This window comes from Zea mays, chromosome 3 (assembly GCF_902167145.1).
Source record: "Zea mays cultivar B73 chromosome 3, Zm-B73-REFERENCE-NAM-5.0, whole genome shotgun sequence".
Lineage (NCBI taxonomy): Eukaryota > Viridiplantae > Streptophyta > Magnoliopsida > Poales > Poaceae > Zea > Zea mays.
This window is the reverse complement of record NC_050098.1, coordinates 148,552,420-148,569,987: the sequence shown is the minus strand read 5'-3', so window position 1 is coordinate 148,569,987 and position 17,568 is coordinate 148,552,420. Positions and strand designations below refer to the sequence as shown.

Genomic DNA, 17,568 nt, shown 5'->3' with positions numbered 1-17,568 from the left:
TCCTAATTGTACCGAAAATAAATGCGAAATAGAAGTTGTATTGATTCGATTGCTGATTACAAATCGGCCGTATACCTCTCTATTTATAGAGGAGGAGGGCTGGACCCTTTACAAACAAACTTCACCAGCTAATTCCGAGAATCTAGCCAACAAACACAGCAAAAAACTCGGAACCCTAATCTATTCTGCGCACGCGCGGATCGTCCGGCCTCAGGGCCGGACCGTCCGCCCTCTCTTTTTGGTGTCGAACACTAATCTAATTGGTTTGAAAACGGGTAGAATGGGCTACCCAAACCTAAACCCAAAAAATTCGGGTACCCAAATTAACGGGTATACAATATAGTCACACTGCCTTCGAGTATCATTTCTAGAAACCCGAAATTTAGAAAGCCCAAAAAAACCCGATCCGAATTTTCGGGCTAACCCAAATGGCCACACTGAGCTCCATCCCGTAGCCGTGGTGAGGACCTCCGCCGTCGTCAGCTTAGGTGAATCCGCTGCCCCTTTTCTCCTCCCTTCACCAGATCCGTTTCTGCTCCTCCCTTCAACGCTGCACCCAGCTTGCCCATCAATGAAGCGATAATCAATCATCAATGATTGTGCTACTCGCTTGCTCCGGTGCTCCCCTCCCCTCCCCCTCCCTAACCTGCCTGCCCCGGTAAGCAACCCAACCAACGGCGCTAATATCGGCTGGCTTTGGCGGTCTGTCTTACGTCCTTCTCTCTCTCCCAGTCTCCCGTTCTCAGGTCATTGGCTCATTGCTTGCTGCTAACACTAACACCAACCCCCCAAGCAGTTCAAAGTACTTGCCTTGCCTTGTCTTGTCTGCTCCAGTAATCTCTCTCTCGCCTCCCCAACCACTCCTTTAAACCCGAGCTATCAGCGCTAGGCGCCGCGGCGGAGGCGACTGCGTTCGCGCCGCCGGCATGCTCCAGCGCGGCAGAGCTGTCTCGCTTGCTGTACTGAGTTCAAGAAAGGAAGAAGGGCGAAGCTGATCTTCCGAAAGCCAAGGTTTGCACGAATGCTCTGCTTTTCCTCCCTTCTCCTTTCCTTTCCTTTCCTTTCCCCTGGTGAGATCGATGGGGACCGAGGCTACTCCTTCCTCCTCGCAGCCCCAGAGCGGGGGCGGATGCTTTTGGATCCGTCGATATTTCCGCGCAAATCTCTTCTTCCCTGCCAAATGCTCCATGTTTCGAGGGGTGCGGCGTTACCTCCGGCGACCGCCCCGTTGCGCTCTCTGGATCCTTGGAACAAAAATTCGAGACTTCGTGGTTGCCATTAGCAGGGTGAGAAAATTTCTAAATGACTGGGGTCTGCTGCTATGTCCGGTGGATCTGAATGCGCTGCGTACATTTTATTTTCGTGAAATCTTATAGCGTTTTGGACAAGGGATTGTTGGCAGGTGTACTGTTGGGGAGCTGTTCGATGCAAACAAGGTGCGGGCTTCTCCCAGCAATTGTCAGCTGTCAAAGTGGATAGTTTATTTGGGGCGAGTGTTCTCTTTTTAGGATCCGTAGAATTTGGTTTGTCAAAGCCACCCTTGTCCGATGTGCATCCCTGATCAATATTGAGGGCAAAGCCCCAAAAGTCGTGGCCAAAATTTTCTTGTACCAAAAGCTGTCTCCACATTAAAAACATCTGCATTTTGGGATGCTGCAGTCGTAGCATTCAATCCTGTAGTGGTGCATTGGTTCTGGGCCCTGCGTGAGATGTAAATTGGAAGCCTGCCTTGGCTTTTTTGAGGGTTTGGTGGATCTGAGTTGATTAAATAGAGCTTTTGTTGTTAGCTGGAAATGCTTTTGGTTGGTCATATGTACAATGCTGATGGGTGGGCCCTTAGACGGTATATCTTTAGTTGAAAGACGAGAGCATTTTCGAGCTAACATTGAGTTTCCAATATTTTGCTGATGATTCAGTGGATCCTTTGGTTCGACGCTTATGCTTTAATGGGTTATTATTAGCCAGGCATGACATTTTTTAAAGCACAACTTTTTTATGATTCTTCACTGAAACATCTGAGCTTCTGGACAGAATTGGATTCTTTTTTCTTCTTTTTGACAGTGGGAGCTTTGCTGGTAATAACGGTACTCTTGGTTTGTCAATTTCTTCTGGTTGGATCTGAGCCAGCCAAGTCACTGATGCTTAGTTTTTTTGGGTCTATGCACATCAACTTCCCAGTGTAAGAATGCTAGCTTGTGTACGAGGACAGAGGGTGTTGTTTGTCTTAGAATCATCTAGATCCTTTTTCTTGGGGTGTGGTAAGTCAGTTCTGCTAGTAGTGAGTCTGCTGATATCAGACCTTATTTCATTGTCTTCTGAAGGTCGACCACATGTCTTTTCCTGTTGATATATGTGGTTAACTATGGAAGATTGTACTTTGCAATACAACACAATAATATCGCTAACACTCTAGGCTTTGTGGCGTATCCAGGATCCACTAGTCCTTAAGCGAGCCTATGTAGGAGCTACACAGGCACTCATGGAAATCTTTTCTGATGGCTTTCATGTGTACCCTCGAACCTCTTATATGATTATATTACACCATGAGAGCTGCTTGTAATACTGAATTTTATTGGGCAGGAAACTTTCTAGGTGCTTGAAACCTAAGCCTAGTTTTGTTCAGTTAGGTGTAATAGTGCATTCGGCTTAATCCAATATTGCAAATATTATAAGATAAGATGTTCAATATAGCACCAATTTTATTCTTAGATTACCCTTTTGGATAAAGTTCGCAATAAACACGTTACTGACTATTTTATCCTATCCAGTGACCATTGCCAGCTGCATATATCCTTCACACGTTATTGACAAGGGGGAAAATCATACATCTAGTGAGGACATGTAAAACCAAACATCCAAGTTTCAGATCTAAGGAGGGGGATGTAGATGCATTGGGCCTCACATGGAGGAGCTGGGCGATGGAAGTGGACTAGTGACTTTGGTTGATGGTGTCTGTCTCTGAACGATGCATGCTAACAGCCTCGTGTGTTGGTGTGTGCGTCCAGCTGTCTAAAAGGGTATGGGAAACAGTGAGGAGTGGCTAAGCGGAGTGGGTGAGAGGGGTGGTGGGCAGCAGCCAGCAGGGAAAACCTAATCACCCATGTCAAGAGCGAGAACCTAGAGGAGTTGGGCATAGCGGTATAGCAGAGAGAGGTTATTGGGGGCTTCTGAGTGAGTGGGGGGGGGGGAGTGGTGGAGCTAGGCTTTAATGGAAGCCTGGGCATCACAGGCTGCCGTGCAATCCTAATCCATCCTGCCATAATTTAAACTCTGCCTAAAATATGGTTAGCCATCGGTCAGCCCCCCTCCGATCTAGCACCATTTTCAAGGACCGTGTCCAAGCAAAGGACGCCCACCATAGCTGCATTGAGAGCTAGCCAATGAACGTGATAAAGCGTGACCTACAGCGTAAGCGTCAGCTCCTCAACATCAGTTTCGGCGGCCACAACATCATCCGCCACACGAAATCGAGGCCTGCAAGCTCCAACGCCACCGTGAAGCCGAACACCAGCTCCTCCAAAAGGAGTGAAAATGAGCACCAGCTCCTCCAAAAGCAGCACATGCCTACTGGTTCCTCTTCGAGCTCCATATGTGATGTCTCCGTACTGGTTTCTCCTCGAGCTCCAACTCCATGCGTCCGTCATGAAGCAGCAAACGGCGGAGCCCGGGCACGTGCCCAGGCTCGCCAGGCTGTGGCTCCGGCACTGGCTCCACTTAATTCCTACCAGGAGCTAATTGATATAGGCATATAGCGCAACTTGACATTGTTCTCAGATTCTCATGGGGAAATTGGTTTTGAGAGCGGTACTAGACATGCCTTCAGTGTACGTAGATTTTCATAAAGTGGTTCTTCTATTGATTCTTTTCTGATTTTATATCATGCTTTACTCTTGAATGGATGAACTGCACTGTTGATAAACTGGCCTTTTTCATGGACTGATATGAAACTGGAAGGGGTGTACAAATATCAACATAATTTTTTACTGATGTATAGAAATTTACCAGCCATTTGTGTTTCATGGCTTTCGTTGGTGTTTTTTCCAGATATTCACATTAGTTTATACTGTGAATATGGCAGTTATTGTTATTGCTTCATCTTTTTTTTAATGTTTTTGTTCATTGTCATAGACTCATAGTATGGTGTGTGTTTGATTGTTTCTGGTTTGCTGTGTGAATTTTACCCTTTTTTGTGTGTAAAGGGAAATGAATTACATTCATTGATGTGAAGAAGTTTGTGTTGCCTTTGCTTTCAGTCAAAAAAAGAATGCTACTCCTAACCTTGAGAGACGTTTGAACTGCAAACCTTTTCTGGGAGCTATCATTATACTATCGCAATGTCAAGGGTACCAAAATGGAAGATCGAAAAGACTAAAGTTAAGGTTGTATTCCGGCTGCAATTCCATGCCACAAATGTGAGTTCTTATACATTTACTTTAATTCTATTGTTTCTTCTTCTCTTGGTTGTTCGCAGGAAATTTTCTTTTAGCAAATTGTATTTTATTTGTTACTAGATTTGCTTGTGCAGTATGTGTGAGCATTTTTACTTGTTTCTCTTAACAGTCTTGGTTAATCTGTCACACTAATAATTTTGGTTGCAGATTCCATCAACAGGATGGGACAAATTATTTTTGTCCTTCATCTCTGCTGATACGGGAAAGGTGAGTGCAAAAACAAATAAGGCAAATGTCAGGAACGGAAGTTGCAAATGGCCGGATCCCATCTATGAAGCAACACGGCTTCTTCAGGATCCTCGGACTAAGACATACGATGACAAGCTATATAAGCTTGTTGTGGCCATGGTGTGTTCCAGAAATTGTTTAATCCTGATCTTTGTCTCGCTCTGTCTCTCCCAATATTCTTTTAAGTTAAGGTGCTGATTTCTGTAAAAAAAGCACCGGAAGAACGAATAATTTACTAATAACTGATGTTAACCGTCTTTCACCATATTAATGGAAATAACAGGGGACGTCACGGTCTAGTATTCTTGGTGAGGTTGATGTCAATCTTGCTGAATTCGCAGAAGCACTGAAGCCGACTTCAATAGCACTTCCTCTTCGTGGTTCTGACTTCGGGACACTGTTACATGTATGTATCTTAAAAACGTTTATTTTAGTATAAAAGGAGTCATCAGAAGCTGGCATTATGCCATGATGAGTAGTTCAACAGTTTTGTTCTCTGTTTTGTGGGGATAGCAGCTATTTTTTTTTTCTCTCTGACGTGGTTCTTTGATAAAATCATTTCAGATCACAGCACAACTTCTCACTACAAAAACTGGTTTCAGGTTTGGTTGCCATGCAACAATATATATATTTCTTCTGCAAAATAAGTTATTGTTCCTAACCCTTATAAATTCTTGTTTGCTACAGAGAATTTGAGCAGCAAAGAGAAACTGGCACTAGAAGCTCTCAGCAGTTATTGAACCAAAGAAGTCATGATCCTGTTGAAGTTGCTGCGGCCTCATCAGACATTGGCACTGATAAGGTTGGTGAATAATATGAATGATCTAGTTGGCATTATTTATGTTCATTTGATGATAGACTTTCTTGTGTCATGCTGAATAGGTTAATTCGAGGATTAAGCTAAAAGAAAATTCTTTGGGGTTCCCCTTGGCTGAAGATTCTGCAGGGTCAACAGACGACTATGAAAATTCTTCACATACTTCAGATGGTATTTTTACTGAAAAGAATGATCCACACGGTGCTCATGAAATCAATAGCTTTAGGAGCTCAAATGACTTACCCCTTTGTTCTACCAGTCAAAGTCCTACACCAGAAAAAGGTGCCCATTGGGTTAAACATCTTTTATCACAAGGGAGCAATGATTGGGCTCATAGCTCAAGTCCTGGGTATTGTGCTGATAAAGATTTAGCTGCGGCTCATGATGAGAATAACCGGCTCAGGACAAGATTGGAGGTGGCTGAGTCAGCATTTTCTCAGCTTAAGACAGAAGCAACATCTCTGGAGCATGTTACTGACAAGTTAGGCACTGAGACACAGGGCCTTGCTCAACAGCTTGCTGTTGAACTTATGTCACGTAATCAACTCACTACTGAAGTGTCCTTGCTAAGAACAGAATGTTCTAATCTGAAACAAGAGTTGGAAGAAATAAAATCTTCTAAACACTTACAGAACAAGTTTGACGTAGAAGGTAAAACTATGACTAAGTATGGTAAGGATATTCTTGCTACAGAGTCCATTCATCATCTCCAAACTGAATGGCTGCAAGGTTTGCTACTTCTTGAAAGTAAACTGCAGCAGACCAGAAACAATGCCCTCCATGGACTACAAGCAAGTGATCTTGATTTTCTTCTTGCTGATCTGGGGGCACTTCAACGTGTCATTGAGAACCTCAAGCAAGGTGTTCAGCCAGGTCAAATGAAAGAAAATCACAATGCAGAACATTTGGTTCCAATTGCTGGTTATCTATCAAACTCAGGACATGATGATACCATCAAGAAAAGTTCCGGTGGTAGTACAGGCACAATGGAGGAGAAAATGTGTGAGCTCCTGCAGAAGCTGGAGGACTCAAAAACTGAGAAGGAGAATCTCCTGGAGAAGATGAGTCAGATGGAGCGCTACTATGAATCTTTTATCCATAAGCTTGAGGAGAGCCAGAAGCAGACAACAATTGAATTAGAAAATCTCAAGAAAGAGCATAACTCTTGCTTTTATACAGTTTCTGTCCTACAAGCTCAGAAGCAAAAAATGCACGAGGAAATGAATGATCAATTAATGAGATTTGTGGAGGACCGAACAGCTTTAGAAGCTCAAAATAAGGAGTTTGAGAGGAGGGCTGTTGCTACAGAAACTGCACTCAAGAGGGTTCGATTCAATTATTCTGCAGCTGTGGAACGTCTACAGAAAGACCTTGAGTTACTGTCGTTTCAGGTTCTCTCTATGTACGAGTCAAATGAAACTCTTGCCAAGCAATCATTACTAGAAGATTTTGATAGTTTGCCTGAGGAACACTCTGCCGTGGAAGATTTATGTGGCAATAATGAACATGAGCAATACAGGCCTGGTGTCAAACAAATCAGACCTGAAGGTCTATATGCAGAGAAAGAAACTGATGGCCAGAAAAATCTTATTCGGGCACTCAAGATTGAAGACCTCCGTGCGAGGTCAGAGTTTCAAGCACATACTGATTCACGGGGGAACCACTCAAACTTGGAAGGGCCAAGAAGGGCCTATAGTGCTATGGAGTCTGAGCATTTAGAGATGTTTATTTCTAATATCGAGTGGCAGATATTCTCTGATGTATTACGTGAGTCTCACTATGCTACATTGGATATCATTAAATGCATGCAGGGAAGGTTGGACGTGTTAGAAATGCAGCTTCATGACTCTAATGATGCTAGGCAATCTCTAGTGCTCAAGTTGAACTCTGCACTGGACCAAGCCAAAAGTGTCAAAGAGAGCGAAGCAGGATATGTTTTGAAGTGTGATGATCTGACTGTGAAGAACCAAATATTAGAAGCAAAGCTTCATGATATTACAGTTGAAAATGCTTTGCTTATGGAAAAGCTCACGGAGTCTGAAAGACTTGTTCAGGAACATAAAACTTGTGAAAGCAAGTACAAGGTCTGTACTGAGGAAGTTACGAGATTGGACAACCTTTTAATCAAAGAAACTCTACTAACCAACCAGCTTAAGGATGAGCTCACTTCACTAAGAGAAAGTTTTGAGGCCATGAAAGATGCGTTAAATAAGCAATCATCCATAAACAATGATATACAAATGATTTCTACATCCCTTCAAGATCAACTGGGTGACCTATGCTCTAAAATTATATCTTTTAACAAGGAAGCAAACATTTCAGGCTTAGAAGAGGCATCTTTGCTGCATGAACTTGAGAGTAAGAATTACGCTGCTGTGATGAAAAGATTGGAATCCTTCCATCAGCAAACATGTGACAAGGTACTTCATCTTCTTGAGGAGAAGGAAGTAATGGAAAAAATGTGTGATGCTCTTCAGAGAAGGTCAGAGAAGGCTGAGACAAAATTGCATGGTATGGAGCAGCAGTTTATATGTGATATGGATGCCACAAAACAGAAGCTAAACTTGTCTGAGGAAATTGTAGAGAAGCTTCAGCAAGAACTCCAGGACATGGCTCACAAACTTAGGATTTGCTCCGATTCTCAAGAAAAATATTCTGTTACCAATGGTGATTTAACATCAAAATTGTCACAAATGGAAATTGAGCTACATCATGCAACTAGTGAGAACAAGGCTCTTGTTGAAAAATTGAAAGAGTTTAGTGTTACTGTAGAGGAACTCGAGAGGACCAAAATGTGTCTTGTACAACATGAGGAGGATACCCGTACCTTGACCCAGTCATTACAGTCTAAACATGAATTGTTAGTGCATATGGAGAGCGAAATCAAATGTTTACGTGATGATCTGATGCGCACTGACGAGAATTTGCTGAGAGAAAAGAGACTTAAGGAGGAACTTGAGTCTGCCCTTGCTAGTCTTACATCACAGATTGGTGAGAAGGATCAAATTCTACTTTCTTTTGATGAACACAAAACGGAGTTCATTCATCTGAAGGGCCAACTTTTGGACATGGGAAAAACACATAGTTTAATGCAAGATTCACTGTCACAGAGTGAACAAATCCAAAGGGACCTCAACTGTAAGAATCACTCTCTTCAGTCCCAGCTTTCAATTCTGGAAAACCAGTTAGGAGCAGTTGTTGAGACCATGTTTTCCAGTGAAATTGAAGCTAGTTATATGAGAAGTCAGGTAAGAGAGGCTGTTGTGCAGCTTAATATGTTAAGAAATGAGCTTGAGAAACTTCAACTCAAAAGTAAAGATGCTAATGAATCATTACGGGCACACATGTCCACTGAAGCAGAATTAGCTGATAGAAATAGCACACTTGAAGCAGCTATCCATTCTCTTGAAACCAACCTTAGCAGTGTTATTCAAGAGAAGGAAGGTCTTGAGGAGCTTATGAAAGGACATGACGAAGCGTCAAATCAAGTTAGTAACAAGTCTCGTGATATAGCAGTCAATAACAGTGATAGAGTATTGAAGGATCAAGATGAGATTTTACAGCTTAGGGTCTTGCAGGCAGATCTTGAAGAGCAAGTTGATAATTTGAAATCTGCAAAAGATGAGACTGAAATTTTAAACATGATTCTTAGGTCAAAATTGGAGGAGCAACACACTGTGATGTCATTATTGCTCCAGAATCAGAGGCATGAGTTGATAAATTCAATAGAAGAGAACAAGGATCTCACTCAAAAACTTGCTGAACAAAGTCTGAAGGCAGAAGAGTTCAAAAACTTGTCTATCCATTTGAGAGAGCTAAAAGAAAAGGCTGAAGCTGGAAGAAAGGAGAAGGAAGGGTCGCTACATACCATGCAAGATTCTCTTAGAATTGCATTTATTAAGGAGCAGTATGAATCGAAGGTCCAAGAGCTGAAAGGTCAAGTTTTTGTCAGTAAAAAATATGCCGAAGAGATGCTGCTGAAACTGCAAAGTGCTTTGGATGATGTTGAAACTGGGAAGAAAAATGAGATTGCTCTTGCCAAGAGAATTGAGGAGTTGTCGATGAAAGTTTCTGAAATGGAGGTGGAGATGCTGGATTTATCAGCTGATAAAAGAGAACTGTCAAATGCATATGACAGCATGATGACAGAACTAGAATGCACAAAATTAAACTTAGATTGCTGCAATGAAGAAAAACAGAAGATTGAAGTCTCTCTGGAAGAGTGCAGTGAGGAACGCAACAGAATAAGGGTGGAACTTGACCTGATTAAGAAGTTATTGGAGAATATGGCATTAACTGACAATAACACATCACATGATAGTTCTGAATCATGCACCCCTGGAACCACGTCGATTAGGCATGTTCTTGGAGATGGTAAGGCGGAGCCTGCATCAAAGGCTACACCAAATACAACAAAAATAGATTCAGGGTTACAGGAACATGAAATTCAGAGTAGAAGTTCCTCTTCAAATTTGTCTCAAGGAGCAGAGGATGTTGTGAAGTTTGACAATAATGAAGAGAGCAAGAACTTGGAGGTAATCAATCTACAAACTGTTTGCCTTTTGGTCATTTCACTATTTGACAAGTTTATGGAAGAACCTTGAAAGGGAAGCATATAAATTTTTTTTGCCAGATTTGCTGTATAAACCATGTAGTACATTACAACACTCATATATATATATATACCTTGTGATCTTGAGGTGTAGGGAAATGTGATCCAACTATGAAATTTTAGAATGACTCGCATGCGTAGTGCATAAAATAGATTTTATTTAGTATCCAAGATAATTGGTCAATATTCTGGCATACCAAAAAATGTAACATGATTGCTCAACATTTGGCTAATTGGACCATGTTATCTTTTGGTTAATTTTACTGATTGGAATTTGGAAATGTAAGTCATTTTGTTATCCCTTTCAGTCAAACTTTTTTAACTCTAACTAATCAATATGTAAAGAATTATGTAGATTGGCAACATAAGGCTGATTTCACTAGCTTCATCATGAGAAACACTTTTATAATTTGTAATCACTTTATCTCAGAATATCACGTTTAATAGAGAGGACTAATCAAAAGTGTCCTATTGTAGTCATGTTGATATCCTAAGCGACTTGCATCTGGATAATGTCACTATGTCAGAGACCACACCTGTTGTGCTTTTACCTTTCCCCTTAATGACATAGAAATATGTTATGTATTACACGTGGTCAGTTTACAACACTAATTCGTTACATCTTTGGTTCTTTGTTGTTTTTTCCATGATGGATAACAGTTGTAGTAGTGAGTTGTTGACTGTCAGCTGACTTTTTTTTTGTTATTGTGACAGAATTGCGATGAGGAAATGGAATCGCCAACAAAGAACAATTTGAATAGCAACAATAGCATCAAAGATATTTCTCAAGAGCACAAGAAATTAGCAAATGGATTCAACCTTTTCCAGAAGGAGGTAATGACGGAACTTCTCTTGGTGTATTATTTCTTTCAGGTTGTAATACATATTATGTGAAAAGCAAATTTCACTTGTTGGGAAAATGTCCAGACATTTTGGGATTGTCATATATACTGTTTCTTTCCCATGCTCCTATGGGACAGGGTGACAAAGATACTTATGCTAGTACATCTGTAGTGTTAGGACTTGTAGTCAGGGTGCTGCGATGTTACCATATTATATGAATTACAAAAATGAAGCAATATGATTAGCCTACTTGCTTGATTTGCTTGTGTTCATGATGGACAATGCTTGGATTAGAGATTTGCTGGCTAGCCATATATGAACTTTGCACAACTAATGCAATAAGGGCTGGTTTGCTTGTATCCAGGCTTGTGCAGTGTAGGCTCTTATGTAAGCTTAGACAGTGCTTAAAGCTGGCCCAATGCAGCATTAGCTAGTATACTAGATTTGATCGTGTTAGGCAAGTTGGTGGGCCACACAAAATTGAAATATTCTCACCTCCTCCACCCCTACTAGAACATATGACCTCTACAGCCATATGGAGGTGACTACATATGACCAAACATAATCTTACCGAACACAGCCTGCTTATGCAAGAGAAACAAACACCAAGACATTGCATACATTTGTGCTGGCTTGAGTTATGATGCATAAGATCTAATGTAGGCTAAGACTAATGCAATCAATCACACCCTAATTGAATTAGTAATATGATATCAACGTGGGTGCCACACGGATGAGTCTTCAGCATTTATAAGTTAGTATATGAAATCATGAAGGCTTATAACTCCTGCTAGACAATTTGGAAAACTATATCTTTGTACATCTCAGTAATGAAACCATGTGTGGCATGATATGGAAGGAGGCTGATTTCAACGGATTTTTTTTTTGTGTGCAGCTGGAAAGACTGAAAGATGAGAATCTGTCTCCTCTTCTTCCCCTAGACGTCAATCTAACTGACCCATCACTCAGTGGTTTGGAAAGGACATTGTCACAACTCGATATGGTACGAGTCCTGTCTGTATAGTAAACGTGAACCTGTACCATGATATATCTCATTCTTATTTTCTGCATTTGTTACTACTTTAGGCAAATGAGCATTTGCAAAGTATTTTTCCATCATTTAAAGAGCTTCCTGGTTCTGGCAATGCTTTGGAAAGATTACTCGCCTTGGAACTCGAGCTTGCAGAGGCTCTCCAAGCAAAGAAGAAAACAAACATCCTTTTCCAGAGGTAACTAGTACATTCAATGGGCATTGTTATTTCTTTTCATGCCTGATAATCTAATGAAGCATATGCCTTTTTTTTCTTTTCTTTTCTTATCTAGAGAACTTTATAAATGATGAACAAAACACTGATCCATTGCAGTATGAGTGTAAATAATGCTTTTGCCATTTCTGAATCTTTTATCATTTTCTTCTTTGAAGAAATACTAGAGTTGCTTCTGGAATGGAGACTAACTAGAAAAATGTAGCGCCAACAAATTTAGATCTGTAGACTACTCCCATACCACAAAACATCTGGGGACAGCTGCTAAGTTTCTGAAGCTAACAGTTGCAGCGGTTTTTTTCATTGCAATATTAAAAAAAAAGTAGTAGTTCTAATAATAACACACGAGTCAAAGTGTATATTTTGATTCTCTTTGGTCCTTGTTAGTTCATTCTTGAAGCAGCACAATGATGAAGCAGCGATCTTCCAAAGCTTCAGGGACATCAATGAAGTGATACAAGATACGATCGAGCTGAAGAGGAGGCAGATGGCGGTAGAAAACGAGCTAAAGGAGATGCAGGGCAGGTATTCAGAGCTCAGCGTGCAGTTCGCCGAGGTGGAGGGCGAGCGACAGAAGCTCGAAATGAATCTGAAGAACCGAACACCATGGAGATCATAGGGAACCACCAATCAAAGCGAAGAAAACTAACGAGAGAAGAAAAAAAAAGTGTCAGCCAGCTGCAGGCTTTGTATACAATCTTGTGCGACGGCAGTGGGATACATTTTGTAGTGTATATATATCAGCTGTATCGATTGTAGAGTTGTAGTGAGCGAGTGATATGCATAAAATGTAACACAGCACCTTGTACAAGAAACAAGCCTTGTTATCTGATTGTTCCTTGCCAACAAACCAACCATCAGTCTTTGAAGCAGTGGGTGTATCCACGTTGCTGATTGTATTTTGCAGTTATTTGTATAGATCGTTGATCAACTAACCGCTCCCCTTATTCTGTTTTTACTAGAGACCAGGTTGTAGTAGATGGCTTTATCAAAATTCTTTTAGTGTGTGAGTTATAAAAGCTTAAATATGATCTTAACATAAGAAGCTGTATTAAAACATGTGTCTAGACAATTGTTTTTCCTAGTAAGATAGATTTCTTAACAGGTTTAATCATAATTTATTTTATAAGAATGTGTTGATTTAGAAATTATATATTATATAAAAAATTAAAATTTTGTGTATAAATAAAAAGACGTTGGTTATTATATATACAAGAGAGGTGGATAGGGTGATGCAACGTTTTAGACCACTTTTAGGATGATTCCAACCATCCTCTCTTCATCTACATATTATTTGTTTATTTTTAAATATATCTCCTTTTTTTCCCTCCCTATTTCATCTCCTCTTCGAACATTTTTTTTCCTATTTAACTTTTATTTACGTTTTAATTGAGTTATTTGATTTTTATACGTTTTAACTGAGTTATATGACTTTTATACGTCTAGTTTTAAAAATTATATAATATTTGTAGCCGTAATACGCATTGTTTTTAGCTAAATAAACTTAAAAAAAATTAATTTCGTAGTCAATCTGAGAGACGAGAGAATTCAGCGCAGCTTTCGATACCGCTTTTACTTTTTTTTTAATTTATCCAAGCTACTCTAAAAGTGGGTTGAAGACTAGACAAACAAAGTGAGAGGCGGAAGTGGAAAAAAGACACAGCACCGTACGCTTGTTGTGCACATCGCCACATGCATCCAGGATGGAAGAAGCGGCGAGGCGATATCCAGAAAGGGAACTGGGGATAGGATCGCAACAAGAAATTAAAGAGGCATGGGTGCATGTATAGTTGGTGACGAAGCATGAATGCATTCTTCGTGGCGAAGCGCGACGCTTGCCTGCAAGACACGAGGGGGTAGGTGCACGTGTGCCGCCCTGCCGGAGCTCACGTGTCCCAAATCTGGAACTCATCCATCCATCCGGTCGCCCGGCCGGCCTCATCTCCTCACCAGATCACCTACTACTTGCTACTCTTGCTACTAGCTAGGTGAGGAGTAGGATCGTGGATCGTACGAGTAGCTCAAGAAGGAAACAAAACGGCAGGCTTGCAGTTCCAATCCATCCCGCTGGCATCGTCTGTTCTTCGTCCTTCCATGCTCTAGACTAGCTAGCGTTGCAGTGCAGAGCATGACACAGGCAGGCATGGAGTAGTGACATATAGATGGAGCTGGCCTGGAGCTGCTGCTGCTTCTTGCTCGCCGCCTGCGCGCGCTCTCTCCGTCGTCTGCTCCAGCTCCCCGCGCTCCTCTGCTGCGAGGCCATGGCGTGGGCGGTCACCTTCCTTGCCTTCCCGCTCCGCATGCTCACCGCCGTCGAGAGGGAGCGCAAGGTGAGGCTCCAGCTTTTATTTTCCTTTTAGCCCTTTGCTATATATATGTGCTAGCAGCTCATTAATCTGACAAACCTTTCCACCACAGTTGGGGTGGCTGGTTGCGGAGATGCAGGCGCAGATGGACGACCTGGCGTTGGAGAACGCGGCGCTGGAGGACAGGCTGCGGGCGGCGCTCCGGGAGCGGGAAGCCGTGGAGGCGGTCCTTGACGACGTGGAGGACGAGCACGAGGACGCCCTCGCCAGGATCCATGTCCTCGACGCCCAGGTATGTCGTACATCTAGACCTAGAGGAGTTCTCATGCTCATGCGTACGTACATGACATGCGGCGTTGCCAGTTGCCACCGCTCACTATCCCGGCCCCCTCTCTTAATTTGCTGCTCTTCATTCAGCTCAAGGCGCTGAGGCAGGAGAACGTGCGGCTGAACGAGCACAAGGGCAAGTCCAGGTGGGACGACAAGCCCGCGGCGCAGGCGCAGGCGGCGTCCCACCAGTCCGACGACAAGCTGAAGCCGGCGGCCAAGAGGGATCGGGGAGAGGAAGACGCGGCGGTGGCGACGACAGCCCAGTCAGCCAATCATGCCGCCGGCGGCCCGGCGTCGGAGCCACCGCCGGTGGACAGCTACGATGCCCTGCAGGCGACGGCCGTGGCGCGGTGCCGCAGCCTGTTCAGCCTCGGCATATCGCTGGCGGTGGGCGCGGTGGCGTGGTCGGCCGACGCGCCGTGCCTGCCGCTGCTGGCGGGGCTGTTCGCCGTCGTGGCCGTGTCCATGCGCAGCGTGTCGCGGCTGCGCCGGCGGGCCGGGGACGACGGCGCCGTCGCGCTGCTCGGCCTCAACTGGTTCCTCCTCGGCCTGCTCACCTCGCCCATGCTGCCGGCCGCCCTCGGCCCCGCGCTCACGTGGCTCGCCGCAACCGCGCCCCTGTGACGTCCCGGCCCCGGCCCGCTATTTCCGTTTCCGTTCGATACACGTGTCTGTTGTAACTTCTTCACACGTACTGTGCTACTGCTGCCTGCAGTGTACTACTACTGCATCTCTCTTTTTCAAGATTCCACTGGACATTAGCAGCGGTTGAACCGCACCCGGCCGCCGGTTCAACTGAACTGGCCCCTTTTTCTCAGCCCCGTGGGACGGATTATAAACCTTGCTCTCCCTCACTCTCATTCTATGAACCTCCAGCTTTCTCTCTCTCCTTCCCTCCTCTCCAGTTCCACAGAAGGCTCCGTGCCTAGATCCCGTGGAGAATGTGTTGGGGATCAAGGAGTGGTTGATTGGATCCATCCCCTCACGTGCTTCCCTCATCAAGTTTCAAATCCCCATCTGCGCGAGGAACTCCTCTCTCAAGGTATCTTTCCTCGATCTACCTTTCTAGCGAGTTTGGGTTGAATCCCTTTGGAGTAAATAAACGAAAGGTTCATACTGCCTTATTCTCTAATGGATTCATTATTTGGTTTGAATTTGATAATTTGGGGGAGGGGAAATCGCTCGTAACTGTGCAAACACTTGTTGCTCGACCCCCCTCAATCAATCGAGCCGTGGTGTTTGTTGTCTCTCTCTCTTTAAGATGGTTGCACGGAGGAATCCATCCATTATTGAAGAAGGTAGTGGATCTGAAGAAATCCAGGTGGAGCGTCCTCGCCGCTCCCAGACCGGTCATGGTAGAGGCCAAGCTCGGGGAGATGTTGGTGGGAGTAGTTCTCAACAACCTGAAATCGTCCATGCCGCTCGAGGTGAGAGACTTCCTTCTCGCCGGCCGAGGGCAACATCCTGGTCGTGTTGCAAATCCTAATGCTGATAACCTAATAATAACGAGTGATGCCTCGATCTTCTTTATCAGAAGAACCTGTCCCTCAGCCACCTCTCCATCCATCTTCATCACGGGCTGCTGCAGCTGCCGCCTCTCGCCCCATGAGCCGTGGTAAGAGAAGCAAGAAGAGAGGTGTTCGTGCGCTCATCAGGGGTTTAAATGGAATCTATGCTATCTGTCGTGAGAGTTATGTTCAAATCGCCGAGCTAAAAAGGAAAAATGTCGAGTACAATGAGAACTTTAGGAGATTTATGTTAGAGTCGGACAACTTTAGGCGTTATGTTGGTCGTGTACCTCTGCGTCCTGCTCCACCATACAATCCTCCGCCGCCTATGCCCGACACTCTGGATCAGTGGGTTCAGCAGACATATGGTGTTCCTTTCGACGAAGATATCTCTGATGATGAGGAAGAAATCTCTGATGATGAAGATGAGTCCTTCTGGTGAACATGGTCATTATGGTGGCTTCTTCTTCTTCTTGGTTCTTGTTGCTAAAAGGGAGAGAAGTTCGTGACGTTTGATCTAGTCTTTTGTTGCTGGCAGTTGTGAGAGTGAGAACCTAAACTATGTGGGATGTAATAACTTTATGATTATGTTGTCTCAAAACACCTGGCCTGTAATAGATAATTAGGTGAACTTGTTCTTATTATGCTACTACTCGTTTCATTATGCCGTGAATCCTCTTTATGCTAAGCTTTATGTATATTGTTACTGTATCATTTGGGATATACTATTCTTCCGCGGTATTTTACATGACACTTTGTTGCATCCCTCGATACATGTGTATTGTGTGACCTTTTTACTTAACTTACCGTAGGAATTCCTACAGCATTTTTATTTCAGAGAAGGATTTACCAGGGTTAATTTTACAATGCTTGTAACCACGTTCTAATGTCTTGTGCTAGCTGATCTCTCGTTCTATATGTGATAAGGAGCAACTCCTTTTTTTGACATAACTTTCCATAACTGTGTTGTTGGAGGGATACCCTCAAAGATCCAGACATTTTTGCACTTTCAGATATATCATGCCATGGTGATTAACAGTTCCACACTTCCAGATATATCAAGCCAGGGTGATTAACAGTTTCACGGACCACAGCTTTCTTTTTTAGATCTTGTACCATCACGTGAGGATTTGATCTTCTGAGAGGGGTCATGCCAAATATTCGCAAGCACCTTTTGGCGAATCCGTATTTTACAAGATGTTACCATG

At 43.3% G+C, this 17,568-nt stretch overlaps 3 protein-coding genes across 4 annotated transcripts; all 3 read left to right on the top strand.

Annotated features, from left to right (window-relative positions):
• The first annotated feature begins 421 nt into the window (after positions 1 to 421).
• On the top strand, positions 422 to 13,147 carry LOC103650707 (sporulation-specific protein 15). Its single transcript, XM_008676274.3, has 11 exons — positions 422 to 1,011; positions 4,254 to 4,412; positions 4,599 to 4,799; positions 4,963 to 5,085; positions 5,244 to 5,281; positions 5,367 to 5,481; positions 5,562 to 10,031; positions 10,823 to 10,942; positions 11,847 to 11,954; positions 12,038 to 12,180; positions 12,604 to 13,147. The coding sequence occupies exons 2-11, from the start codon at positions 4,335 to 4,337 to the stop codon at positions 12,833 to 12,835; spliced, it is 5,628 nt and encodes a 1,875-aa protein (XP_008674496.2). The 5' UTR covers positions 422 to 1,011; positions 4,254 to 4,334; the 3' UTR covers positions 12,836 to 13,147.
• A 1,062-nt stretch (positions 13,148 to 14,209) lies between these two features.
• On the top strand, positions 14,210 to 15,603 carry LOC100274736 (uncharacterized). The gene is made up of 3 exons (NM_001374111.1): positions 14,210 to 14,546; positions 14,635 to 14,814; positions 14,940 to 15,603. Exons 1-3 carry the CDS (start codon positions 14,379 to 14,381, stop codon positions 15,474 to 15,476), a joined length of 885 nt encoding a protein of 294 aa, NP_001361040.1. The 5' UTR covers positions 14,210 to 14,378; the 3' UTR covers positions 15,477 to 15,603.
• LOC100276673 (uncharacterized) lies at positions 15,577 to 17,048 on the top strand. 2 transcript variants are annotated; one of them, NM_001374112.1, is made up of 3 exons: positions 15,577 to 15,894; positions 16,025 to 16,279; positions 16,387 to 17,024. In NM_001374112.1, the coding sequence occupies exons 1-3, from the start codon at positions 15,717 to 15,719 to the stop codon at positions 16,800 to 16,802; spliced, it is 849 nt and encodes a 282-aa protein (NP_001361041.1). In that variant the 5' UTR covers positions 15,577 to 15,716; the 3' UTR covers positions 16,803 to 17,024. The 2 variants fall into 2 exon arrangements, with proteins under 2 accessions (NP_001361041.1, NP_001158942.2); NM_001165470.2 differs by having other exon boundaries at positions 15,717 to 15,894; positions 16,114 to 16,279; positions 16,387 to 17,048.
• The last annotated feature ends 520 nt before the right edge of the window (positions 17,049 to 17,568 follow it).